General features: G+C 40.6%; 1 protein-coding gene across 5 annotated transcripts in view; it reads left to right on the top strand.

Moving 5' to 3' along the window:
• Positions 1-12,763, top strand: part of HECW2 (HECT, C2 and WW domain containing E3 ubiquitin protein ligase 2) — a 170,691-nt gene extending 157,928 nt beyond the window's left edge. For 4 of the 5 annotated variants that reach the window (XM_064433896.1, XM_064433895.1, XM_064433894.1 and 1 more), the window contains one exon: positions 5,104-12,763. In XM_064433896.1, the coding sequence (XP_064289966.1) occupies positions 5,104-5,215 (112 nt within the window). In that variant the 3' untranslated portion in view covers positions 5,216-12,763. Of the gene's footprint in view, positions 1-79; positions 108-5,103 lie in introns of those variants that run through there. The other variant, XM_064433897.1, reaches the window with a different exon arrangement.
• The last annotated feature ends 635 nt before the right edge of the window (positions 12,764-13,398 follow it).

Here is a 13,398-nt window from a genome sequence, read left to right as displayed (position 1 = left end):
CTATCATATTTTTTGCATCAGACAGAGGCTTTATAGTACAATTTACTGATACAATTTTTATGCTCGGTCTGATATCAAGTGTTAAATACTGAAGAGGCAAGTTGTGAGTGCAGAATAGGAGGGAGTAATTTCACTTGAGAAGCAGCAAGACAGACAAGAGAAGGTAAGGATTTCAAACAGAACAAGTAAAATAAATTGAAATAGGTGAGGAGGGTAAAGGAACAGTAAGAGTCCAAGATATGAAAGGAAGAGTTGAGTTGTACAAGCCCATGCAATTTCTATTGGGTACGGCAAGTTTACAGGAGTAGGATGAAAAGGTTAAAAAAAAACCTTTCCAGTTTTTGGAGCAGAAAAAGAGTGCTCCTCAAAGGTCCATGGTAACAATGCCAGGACTAGACTAATAATATGAGTGACGAAAAAAACACCTTCAGCTTGGTTTCTTCATTGACAAAACATGACAGGTTCTTGTCTTTACTGTGATGAGACTGAGAGCTGGGAGATTTTCTTTCATCCAGTTCTGTGACTCTGCAGCCTCTAGAATGGTTTAGGAGTGGTTAGACACAGATTAGTGTGTGGAGCGTGGGCAGCCTAACTCTGCTTCATCAGACCTCAGCTTTAGTGTGCTGTGTACAGCCTCTGGAGGCGGCTTTGGGCTGGGCTGATCCATGGAGCAAGCTCAACCCTAATCATAAACCCACTCCTCATAAACAAGAGGCCTCAGGAATAACTTGCATTCAGAATCTCATCTTAGACACAGGGTGGCTGTCAGAGACACTCAGAGTCTCTCTGACCAACAACCTGTAGGTTTTTCCTCCAGCAGAAACAAGGTCAGAGGCAGAAATATCTCTTGGGCTGGCTGCTGCCATCAGAACTGCATGGAGAAGGTCATGGACACAGAAGTGGTGCTGTGAAATCCACAGGCACAGGGGGTGGCCTTTAAACAGAGCCATCTTTCCTGTTTACAGCATAAATGAGAGCCAGGCAACTAAAGATTAAAGGAATCCAAATCCTGGAAATTGCTATTTGATATCAAATGTTATCTGGAGGCCTAGTAATATCTTGTAGCCCAATAAGTCTCCTTTATAGTTTGATTATGATTGGCCTATGGACTAGCTTTGATTATTTTTAAAATGTAAAAACTGTGCCTTTTTAAAAAATAATTTCTGACTTCAAAATTCAAGTTTGTTTTTTTTTTTTTTTTGGTGAGTTTAAGTAAGAAAAGAGATTGCATGATTTTTTCCATATATTCTCTGAAGCTGAAATTCCCGGTGCTTGCAAGCAGAGCTTGGAAAAGGTCAGGACCTGCCAGAACAGGATGTTCAGAATTTTCTCTGGAAAGCTTATGCAGAACCCTGCTTGTGATAAATTGCAGAATAAAACTGCTTCCAAAAGTGCAATGTGGAGAAACATGCCGAGAATCTTTGCTATCATAGGCTGTTTATCAAGTGTAGGGGAAATGCCAGCTCTTCACATTTAAGAGATTGTATCATTCGTTTAAATTTCACTTACCTCACCTTCCTTTGGTTAACAAACATTTGAATTTTGTCTCTCTGGATCATTTTTACCATACAAATGTGAGAATTAAAGTAAAAACAACTGTGTGTGACAAATACCTGCAGTCATCATGAGCAAGCAGTTCCTGGTATTCACACATGGCAAACCTTGATCTCATAAAAAGTGAAAGCTCTTCCATGTCAGTGCTGAAATGGGTTAAGCCCCACTGTTTGCATTTTTACATGTGTAGTTCTTGGATGCAGTGCAGCTTCAGCCTGGGTCTCAGCAGCCTCTGAGACTCCCTGTGCAAACACTGGGTCCTGCTGGCTTGCAGGTAACACATCAGTAACTACAATCCTGAGTAGCACCTTTCAAGGGGTTTCCAAACAAGCCCAGCATGTGTAAACATATCGCTGGATCTGCTGGGAACGCTGCCCTAGGACTCTGTGACTCTTACTGATTCTCAGATAACTAAAGCTTTTATGTTAAGGTAGCATCACTCACTCCTAGCAGTGTTGTACTTTGCAAATTGCCCTCTTAGCAGGAGTGTCTGTGAAATTTGATAGTGCTCGGTGCTCAGGTGGCAGAAGTGAGGATTTAACAGGTCAGTGGACTTTGTTTCTTCCTCTGTTTCTAAAAACATTACTGCAGTGCTGAAAACACATAAGAATACCCGTCCCCATCTCTTCTTCCTGGCCTGAGCCACGAAGGGCAGCTAGGATAGTCACTTAGGTATGTGACTGTGGCCCGAGCAGCTGTGAATGTAAACACAAACGTTTTCACTAGATGTTTGCCTAGTTCCCACTGTTCTGACTGCTGTGTAATCAGCTCTGCTGAATCCAAATAGTGAGATTTCTGTGAGGCACATGTCAGGTTGCCCAGCTTGTGTTGCTGCCTTTGACCCTAACTAGGTAGCATGTAAAATGCCCTGGAAAGATTGATTACTATGGGTCTAGCTTAACTATTGCTACCCCAATGGCACCTCTACTTCCTTCTTTTTCACTGTGTTGCAGATTAGACTAATTTAGGGGAAGGGACCAGTGCTCTTTCAATTCACTCCCATGCTGAGAAATTGGTTCCAGATTCATTGCTGTACATTATTTATTCATTCGTGTGATGATTCACTTGGAAATTATATCTATGTGTGACTACTGCATTTTAATCCTAAATTATTCTCTTTAACTGTGGTAATCAAAATGAAGGGGAATTTAATTGGGAATCTGAGAACCTAGACTTTAGGAACCAAGATGGGTTTTTATGTTGTCATAAGATGTGAGCCCAGGAAGATGAACAATCAGTGCCCATGAGGTTTGAAATGTTGGAATGGGAAGATACTACCCAGAAGGAAAAAACACATTTGTATCAAGGACTTAGGAAGTTGTGTGCTGGGTTTGGAAAAGCTTGCATTGCCTCAGAAGACAAAGGTCTTGTTTTTGTCTTTTTTAATTACTTGGTTTTCCACAGTAAGTGATTCCATTTTCAGAATTGCCCTCAAAATAAGATAAAATTCAGTTCTCTTAATAAATGTAAACAACATGCCAGCTTACTATTAAACCAGTTCATAATGAATCCCTTGCTAATTATATACTGTGTCTTTTATAATTTGTGGTTTTACAGCCCACACAGCATGATCCATAGTTCTAATGAGTGGCTGTCAGCCCCATGGAGCAGAAGCATGTGGTTAGGCTCTTAATTGCCTAAGATTCTTCAACACTCTACACTGAATTCAAGGGATCACTGAGTTCCAGTTGCTTCTGGCCTTAAATCAGTCTTTTTCTTCAAAAGAGAGTATTTTCAATTTTTTAAGGACTCTGCAGGGAATGGAATAATATAATCTGTATCATGATATCATTTTACAAGGTTTTTGGAAAGGCAAAGGAGGAGTAAAAAGAAAGTTTTCCTCCAGGAGCCTCAGAGAGATGTCTGCGCGGAAAAATCTTACCATACCCCTTGGCATATGGAGTGGGGAAATGTCATCTCTGCTACACAGCATGTACCAGAAGTGTTCTTCTAAGGGCACTGGGTTTGGGGAGGGTGCTAAAGGCAATGTTTTTTTAAGTGATTGCATATTTGGTGTTTGGATTGTGTTTATAATAATGGTGTGACCTTGTGTGCTGTGTATACATATCTTCAGCCTGATATTTTTATGACTCTTCAAGGCTGTAACTGAGTGGGTGTTTCAGCTTCAATGAGTTCCAGTTTGTAATGGACTCTGAGGTTTTTTAACAAGTGAGATTAGCCCACTTCACTCCATGTTCCATTCCCATAGCTGGGAGCTGAGAGGCACTTAAAGTGGCAATTACTGAATTTGCTCACATGGAAGGCAGTACTTTCTGGCTCAGAGGAAGTTTGTACAGGTCTGTGGTAGACACCTGGATTTCTGGGACTGGGTAGGTTAAACGAGGAGTTGCATTTGCTGTGAGGAGGGAGCTTGTTCAATCCTTCCATTAACATGTTACATATTTATGCATAATACAGATCATACTGATGAAGGGCAGGGCACTGCAGGAGGAGTTTGATTTTCAGCTGGATTGAATTTAAATTGAATTGAATTGAATTTAAATAAATAACTGTGATGTATTTTATTGCAAAAGATTGAAGTATTTGTAAACAGAGACCAGCCAGAATTCTAAAATTAATCTAAAGTGAGGCTTCGTTACAAAGCTTTAGAACAGAAGAGATGCCTTTTCCAGTTTCTCTTTGCATCATTTCATCCTCAAGATCCCATCACATTAATAGTTACATTATCTATTTCATTAGAGCAGGCTCATCCACCTCAGTGTTTTAGAAAGTACCATCCTTAGCATGCCCTGAGGTCAGGCAATGATATCCATGGTTCCACTATGAAGAGAAACCTTTGTTATGTCCCTTTTCATTCCCTGCAAGAGGATTTGAGAGACAGTTCCAAGTGTGTCAAACTTGAGGTAGATTACTTCAAAAACTGAGAAATAAATTGCATGGTTGCCCTCTTAAGAAAGCAAGGTGGTTGCTAGAGGTTCATGTATGGTTTTGTGTAATTCTAAAAGCTGCTGGCCTCTAGGGCAGCTGTGTCCATTGAGAATAGCAGCACAAGCAGTATGCCTCAACACCATCCATGTGCCATGTAAGGACATTGTAGAAGGAAGAGCATATAATTCATCTGTCTTTTGCCACTGTAGGAGTGTTTCCTGTAGATCTGGAGATGTGTGGAAATATCTTGTTATCATTACAAATACAGTATTCAAGTATCATCCGTACAGAAAAGAAAGGCTACGACTCAGAAGACACATTTAAAGCCAAGATTTCAGACCAGACAGTTTGACCTGTACCATGCCAAATCATTTTTTTTTTCTCATGCACATTTGATGGATAAAATTTATCCCATGCCTTTTGGACTGTCACTATGTTTCTAAAGAGCTTCATAAATGCTTCTTACTGGTTTATTTTAATGAGAAGAAAGTAGATTAAACCTCACTACGTGTTCAGTTGGAAAACACCATTTGACAGAACAAAGTCTTCTAAAAGAATACTATCTGCCCATCTCTATTCAAGCACATACCAATCTGTGTGTTCTCTTTTGAACTTTTCAAATAATGCACTTCTTCACCTCCTCTCTCTTTTTCCCCTCAGGGCTCACACTTGTTTCAATCGTCTGGACCTTCCCCCTTACCCATCATTCTCTATGTTATATGAAAAACTGTTGACAGCAGTAGAAGAGACAAGTACTTTTGGACTTGAGTGATACACAAACCACAGTGCCCAGCTCATTGGACTTTTGTGGATCTGTCTTCTCAAGGAATGAATGAACATTTCTATTGGATTTCCTAGAGGAAAATTGTTTCATGGTGCAATTCAAATAATGAGGTTCCACGAAGGAGCTTGTGAAGCAATTAAAAAGCATTGTGGTAGTGGCAGAATTCTCAACAGTGAAACTAGAGTGTGCCTGGTGTGCAGGGAAAGCCAAGTCTTGCAATCCATGGGGTTTTGGGATGGCTGCACTTCCTAAGTTTATGTTCTGAGCAAACCAGAAACGTGATGCCATGTTGTGATCCATCTGGCTGCTGCAAAACTGACATGTACCCAAGGACTGGATTTCATCAGAGTTGTTCAATAGAAAATTCAAGTCAAAATGTGAAATCATTCAGTCCCTTACCTACCCAGTAAATTATCAAAAAAGCATACAGCCGAACTTTTATAAATTCTTTTGGTTTTTTTTTAATTCATGAAGGTACATTACTTTATGCCATATGTTATAACAGCATATCCAACACTTGCTTTACCTAAGACTACGAGTGCCTGCCTGGGGAACACCATAGAGCTCGAGTTCCTGGGGCAGAAGTGAGTTGGAAGGAAAGTCAGCAACAAAGGATGTAACAACGGCTTGTGCATTGAGGAGGTTTGTGGAAATGCATTTGCCAGTGGTGTGTATGACAAAATATGAGCTGTTACAATGAACTTACTAACTTAATAAGACTGATTTTATGCTTTATACTGCATGGAAACTATTTTAAGAAGAAACTAGCAATTTATCACAGCATATCAGGAAAAAACCCTAACACAGTGATTTCTGTTTATTTTTATAGGTTCATTATATTATGTTTCTTAGAGTATAAACAGGAAACAAGCAAACAAAAGTGTTATTTCTGTTTTGTCACTTTCCATGCTTGAACAGACATTCTGCTAGTGTTTATTCTTTAAGCACTCTCCAGGGAAAAAAATGCCTTTTATTTTTATAAGAGTAAAAAAACTCCCGAAAATATTTTGCACTGAATGTACCAAAGTTGAAGGGACATTATGATCTGACTGATAGCAAATTGCATCACTATCAAATATCTATAAAAATGCTTAGGAACCAGGCTTTCTTCACAGTGCCATGTCTGTAGATATCAGGACTGTGCACATAAGTAATAATTTTATAATACTATATGTGATATTGTAATATGCATTTATTTTAAATGCATCTGGGTCATTTTTCATGCATTGGATAACTTAATGCAGTGGAATTTAATACAGATATTTCATATACTCCCCACAACTTTTTATTTGTACAGCACTGTAAGACACTAGCTCATTTGGAAAACCATGAATAACTTCTTTAAGGTGAGCCACTGGTCATAATGCCACTGTCCTGTATCAGTGAACACCTACAAGATGTAAACTGTTCGTAGTGTCCAAGCTTGCATTTTCACTGATAAATAGTTTTCTTATCCAATGTTCTTCGAAGCAGTTTCTATGGCATATCAAACACTGCATGGACACCAGTTTCTTTATGCTTAATTTTGCTGAAATACACGAGGCTTGCTCGCTTCTATTTTTGGTACTTTTCCTCCAGATGGTCTTGTGGAACACTTGTGCAGCTGTGCCTCATTTCTCGCACAGCTGCTGTCACGCGCTGCATCCACCACATTTTAAAATGGCAGGAGTTGCGCTTGGATATGGATGGCAAGAACACGAATCCCAGCTCTGTGCTAGCCCTTTTGGTAGTGCTGCAGCACAGCGAGCCCTGTTCTGTGGGAAAAGTAGCTTTTGGAGTAACCTTCTCGCTTTGGAGGCTCTTGAAGGGGCGTCTGAGGGAGGTGTCCTGCTTGTTCTGGTGGGAGGTTTGTTCCAGCGTCCCTGGAGATGTCGTCAGCAGAGACTGCCAGTCACCCTCCGAGGCAGAAGGCAGCTGCAGCTGTGGTGGTGACTGAGAAAACCCTTCAGACTTACTGAGGAAATGTCACATGTGCAAAGGAAAAGCAAAATCAGGGGGAAAGCATTCTTTTATTTCAAGGATAATTGAGCTTCTGCATGACATCTGGGACTCTCTTAAGTAACGTAGGTTTTCTTAGGCTACTTCTGGCTGGTATGAAGTAGCAGAGAAAAATCCAAACACTTCACCCTGTTTCTACACGTATATTTATCAGTCTTTGCTAAGATTGCATGTCACGGGTCCTAATGCACATCTCTTTTCAGAACATGAATGAGCAGTAGGCAAACTGACTTTTCAGCAGGTCACTCCAGCATGGCTCATGTTTCATGGGATCCATTCCCTGAGTAGCTAAAATTCTGGCACTCAGAGCAGAATGCAGCTTCTGATTGGTTGAAGGACTGCAGAATTTTCATTTTACAATACTGTGTTATCTGTGGTCTTAAAAAAGAGATTTCCCAGGTGGAAACTGTATCTACAAGTTTTGAACCAGATACTCTTTGGAATGAAAAGTTAAAATATTTGGCACAAAGTAAGTTTATACTAGTTTGCCTTTTAAGTTATGCTTTTGTACAAAACTAAAACAATAAATGCATCTTGTCAATTTTTATTTAAATATATCTACTGCACCCATTTGTTCTGTATTTATGCATGTAAAAATAATTGAAATCAGCCATGATAATCCAATATTCTGTAAAGATGTGACAGGGTCACGAGTGGGACAGCTGTCAGTTAGAAAATAGATAAATAAATTAAAAATCCAGAATCTTTGTAGCACTAAAGCCAAGAGAGACTAAGGAGAAGTTGCTGCTTCCTCCTGTGCTGCCAACATGCCCTGGGGGCTCTAGAAAAGCGCTGTGTGAAGGTTGAGGTGTCAGCTGGGTACAGCTCCCTGTGCTGCCTCCAGCACTTGGTGTAAGTGATGCTGCTGCTCTAAGGGATTAGCAAGGAGGGAGCAGAGGAGAGGAAGCCTGAGCTTAGGAGAAACCCACATCTCCTAGCAACAGCTTGGAATGTTCTCCCTTTGGTTTTGGAAGCCATTCCCATTAAATGTGTCCCCAGGGAAAGCCATCTTTCATGTCCTGCAGCTGGCTGCAGCAGGTGACCACAGTGCAATTGCTTATGACACAGTGTAGCAGGGATGAGGGTCCACACAGAGCAAGGCTGAGGGAGCCTTTCCAAAGCTCTGTATCTCCTTGGAGCTTTTCCAGATGGTGCTAAGGAGCTTTGCATTTAGGAAGGAAAAAGTCGACAGAAGAATCCCTTCAGCCAATGACAACTCATACCAACTTAACCCGCAGCATCTCCGTCACACAGAGGCTGGCAGGGGAGGTCCCTGCAGGAATTGAAGTGGGGTGCCCAAGTTTCCTGCTCTGCTGGGAAGTGGAGCCACACATCAGCAGGCAAAAAGCAGCTCCCAGGTCACTGCAGCCTGGGCAGGCTGGCAGCAGAGTGGCCTCTGTCCCCCACATGCCAGGACAGGCCCCCTCTCCCCAGGTCCCAGCATCCCAGCCCTGCACAGGTGTGCTTTGCTCACCTGGCACTGCTGGCAGTAAGGTTGTAGCCAGAACACTCCTAAATACACCACAAAAACTTGGAATCAGTGAGGTTGTGCAGTGTGGCACCTGCTGTAGCAAGCAGTCACCCATTGCGAGTCTGCGGGCCAGCAGCAGTGAGGGGAGTGGTGCCTTTGCCCACAGCAGCAGGGCACAGCCATCTGCCACCTCTGTCACACCACCTGCAGCACCTGGCAGGGCAGGACAGGACAGGAAAGCCTTTCAATCCAGACCTTTTTTCCCACCCACTCCCTGCCTGCTGTTTTTCCTTGGTATTCATCAAATATTCACCTCCTTTTGCTTTTAAACATCATTGTCATTATCCTGTACTTAATGACCTTACCATAAAAAAATGCTAATATGGCTCAGAGAGTATATGGGGTGAGCTATTCTGTGTTCCCAGGCAAGCTGCTCATGGGCACCACATGAGCTCCACATGGCAGCAGTCAGCCCTGGGTCACAGCGGGCAGGGAATAGCTGTAATCTTCGGGAAAACTGAAAATCTGAGCAGCAGTGCCCTGGCAGGACATCACACAGAGCTTCTGGTAGGAGCTGGACTGGTACTTTGCTCAGTTAAAATTATAGGAAAGAGAAGAGGTTTGTGGTTTCTTATGTATTTTTAATCCTTTAAAAAAGTTTTAAAAACAAATTCCTTCTGAAGCATTTACAATGGTATCATCTGGTTGTTAAATGTGATCTCAGCAGTATTAATTGCAGATGTTTACTGAGTTTCTGCAGTGGTAGCTGCAGAGTTTTATGGAGCTGATTGAAGCACTCTGTCTCTGCACTGAGGGAATCCCTGTTCACATCAGGGAAACTTCAGCATCTGTGTTTGAATGGCCAGTGTAAGTTCATTTCCCATATCATAAAGCAAGTTATTTATTTTCAGTGAATGAAACTTATCTGCATTAAGTTATACTAATAGTGTTGTTTTTCCTGCCAATTTTTTTTTACGTGGAGGGTTAATATATTCCTGTTAGCACTAACGGGATTTGAGCTGAAGGTTGATCTCCAGTCATAAGATTGCAGATGTAGCTACTGTTGTTTCCCCTTCTCACCCTTTTTTCTCTGGGCAAGCAATTGAACTCCAAGTAAAATTTCAGAAGAATTACTCAAAGCTGGCTTCTTAAACTGTTTGTGTTTTGGCTCAATAATGTGCTATAAAACAGAACTGCAGAAATGCTATGGATTGACTGGCTTATCAGTTTAAGTAAAAAATTCTTTACAATTTTGTTAGTGCAACCACAGTGGCTGCTGTTGGACTAGTTTAACCTTTTGCCTAAATATTTTACAATAAAAAAGTTTTGGAGGTTAAATTTGAAATTACTTGTTAGGTAAATAGTAGAGGAAAATAATAACTTTACTGTAAAGGCAGTTAGCAGTATGCAGAATTACAATGCTGACCCTCCAAACACAGCATTTTCACAATGAAAGATGGTTTATATTTTGCATGTCTTCCAAATAGACCATGAACTTCGTAGTGCTTCTGTTCAGCTTTAGACTAACTAATTTTGGCATTAGGCTACTACTATTTGGGATGTTCATTGCTATGAAATGTTTTTTACTTAAACATTTGTAGTATTTTTACTAAATATTTTCTTTAGGACTTTACTTCATAGGCTTTGCTCAGAGCCATATTATGCTGTAGGTATTTTAAGGTAAAATCATGATTATTTGATAATTCTCTTTTGTATGACTGATCTTCTGGCCACTGTTTAGAAAGGTTCCTTCTGATTTTTGGTTAAAGGATGTCAGTCAAAGACTCCTGGAATGGTTACAATCCATTGAAGTGTCTGTATGTATTCAAAATGCATTTAAAAATACCTCCTGAGGACTACGTGAAATTGTTGCTACACTCATTGATTAGCCTCTTTCTAAGTCAATATTTCAAAATTTGAACTTGTTTCCTCTCAGATTACATTGAAGAATAATTATACAAAATTTTTAACTGGAGATGTAGTCTTACAAATTTCTCAAAACTATGAATGTGAAAGGGAGCCGAGCTATGCTGCTCTCATCCTTTCACCCGTTAGAAAACTTCTGAATAATGAAACCTTATATTTTGGGTTGCATTTGTTTCTTGTTCAGAACTTTGAGAAGCTTCTCATTCAGCCCGTGTTAGAAAAAGCCTTGCCTACTTTGAGGCTTTTGTTAAGCACTCGGGAGGTATATTGTTCAACTAATTTAACATCCCTTTGTGCTGACATCAATTAGCTTTTAAATGTATAGACCTACAGAACTCCACAGGACTCTGGTCTCCCTTATTCTGGGCTGCCTTCCAAAGCCATCCATCCTATCCCTTTTGATTGCACATAATCCTACAGTCACCCAGGGACAATTGCTGACCACCTACACTGACTGTAGCTGTAGTATCACAGTAAGACTCTGGGTTGGGGTTTGCTTGCAGAAGCAGCTCCCTCAGTCCAGAGTTGACAGGATGACTGTTACTCTGACATCAAGACTGAGCTGTTCAATAAAAATAGTCGTAAAAGTCATTTTGAAAATAGTTGATTAGATATCCAAGGGTAAAATGTCTTTTGGTTTTGGTTTTGCAAAATTATTGAGGCAGGGAATTTTGCTTGCAATGCTTTATATTGCCAGAATTTGTGGGCTCCAGGGGCTGCCCCAGGCTGTTGGCCAGGTGGGTGCAGAGCCTTTGCAGTGAGGCAGGTGATGCTGATCCAGAAATCACAGCAGCAGGGGATCTGTTCTGTAGTGAGCACTGTGCCTTCCACAGCTGGAGGCTTTCTCATGCAGCCCTTGAGCTGGATTCTTCCCAAAAGCTCGTTCTGTCTGTGATGCCTGCTACTTGCAATACAAGCAGCTCATGACACACTCCACTGACTATTCAACATCTCTCATTTTAAACGAGGATTACGTTTTTCTTAGTTAGGAATGCCCATCCAGCAGCATAAGGTCAATAAAAGAGGATTTTGCTGAGACATCATAATTGATTGCCATGCTGACTGCAGTCAGACGTTGGAGCTCACTAATTTTAAAGTAGATTAGTGTATGAATAAGAAAATAACTCTCGGAAGCCTCATAAATAATTCTAAGAAGGAATGTAATTGTAGGTGCTGTAATGATAAGACAGGGCAGTTCCACACAGCACACAAGATACAGCCATAGAGGAGTGCTGGAGTGAGCACAAGCCTGAGAGCAGGCACAGGGAAAGGACTGCACTGCGAGGGTAGGGAGCAGGACAGTGAGCTGTGATGAGCCCTGGGATATAAAACAGGACACTTCCTGCTTGAAAATTAGGCTGTGATAATGCACCTAGGAAAAAATGACTGCTCATCCTGAAATACACTGGTGTTACTGCAACTGCAGGACATGCTTTAACTGATTGTTAGCTTTTGAAAATCTAAGTACAGAAAATTTACTTCTACGTGGTTTGTCTTTTTTGTTTTGTTTTATTGGGACTGGATTGGTTTTTTTTATTTGGGCTATTTTCAGGAAAACGAAGGCTTCTAAATAAAATAAGGGTGGTGTCTGGAAGTGGTCTTTTGTTTGTACAAGTAACAACTGTTTATTATAATCTGCATTTGGCAAGGGATATCACTTCTGATAAAAGGTTAAATCATCACAACCAATGGTGACTTTCCTTTTCAATGTGATGGGGCAAATCCCTAATGTTAGATGTGTCAAAATGCAGATTTTGGGGGTTTTTTTAAGATACTTGATATTTGCATTATGGTTGTGTAAGAACCATGCATTTCCACAAAGACAAGGATTGATGTGGCATTTCCAAAGCTTAATTAGGGTAATTAGAATATTCTCAATGACCTAGGTAGCTTTAGCCAAGCAGATGCAAATCTTGATTCCATTCACACTCTAATGACGTTATAAAAAAAAATACTGTGTAAGAGGGTGGGAGGGTTTCATGATGGGTTTCTGTACCTAAAAGTTGACCTGTTTTTTTACCTGAAAGACAAGACTATTGAATGATTCAATACGAGAGTCAAAGGAAGAATTCTTTGTGAGTTTTCTTCTGCAACATGGTTACTGAGATGGTAGGAGTTTTATATAAACCTGAAGTCCTAAATGAGAAGACAACTCCCATGTTGAACCATACTGGTTCAATAGTTCCATACAGCAGGACATTTTTCTGCAATGAGTCTGCAGCACTCAGGACTGACTGCTGTTTATTATCAGCATTGCAGGGAGGAGGAGAATTATGATAATATTAACTACATAAATCACATTTGGAGGATGCTTTTTCTTTGCACGCTGTTTTTCCTGGGAATGACGTAGCCTTGAGGGCATCCATGAATCCTGATCAGCAAGGCTGCTTTTTGAATAATTTACTGAACATTTGTACTTGTAAGGGCTGGTGCAGTATGGAAAGGGAGATCTTGAGAGGAAAAGAAGGGATGTGGTGTGGAATACTGCTACCCCCAAGTCAGTTGATGTTCCTGCCCTTGCTAGGTTACAGTTTGGGTTATTCAGCATGTTTGAAAGTGTGTAGAGTTTTACAAGTTTTTGTAGTGGGGATGCAGGCATCCAGAATCTAACAGGATTATAGGTGCATCTTCCTCATTTTTGACAATTACTTGATATAATTTTATACCAAGTTCTTTGTTTTTAAAGAATTTCAGGCACTGAGAATATGGAGTGCATATTTATTTCTAAGCTTTAAGTAGAACACAGTGTATTTTTTAATCCTTTCCATACTTTTCA

The sequence above is a fragment of the Passer domesticus genome, chromosome 10 (assembly GCF_036417665.1).
Source record: "Passer domesticus isolate bPasDom1 chromosome 10, bPasDom1.hap1, whole genome shotgun sequence".
NCBI classification, from domain to species: Eukaryota; Metazoa; Chordata; class Aves; order Passeriformes; family Passeridae; genus Passer; species Passer domesticus.
Note: the sequence above shows the minus strand (reverse complement) of the source record. Positions and strands in the feature narration are given on the sequence as shown.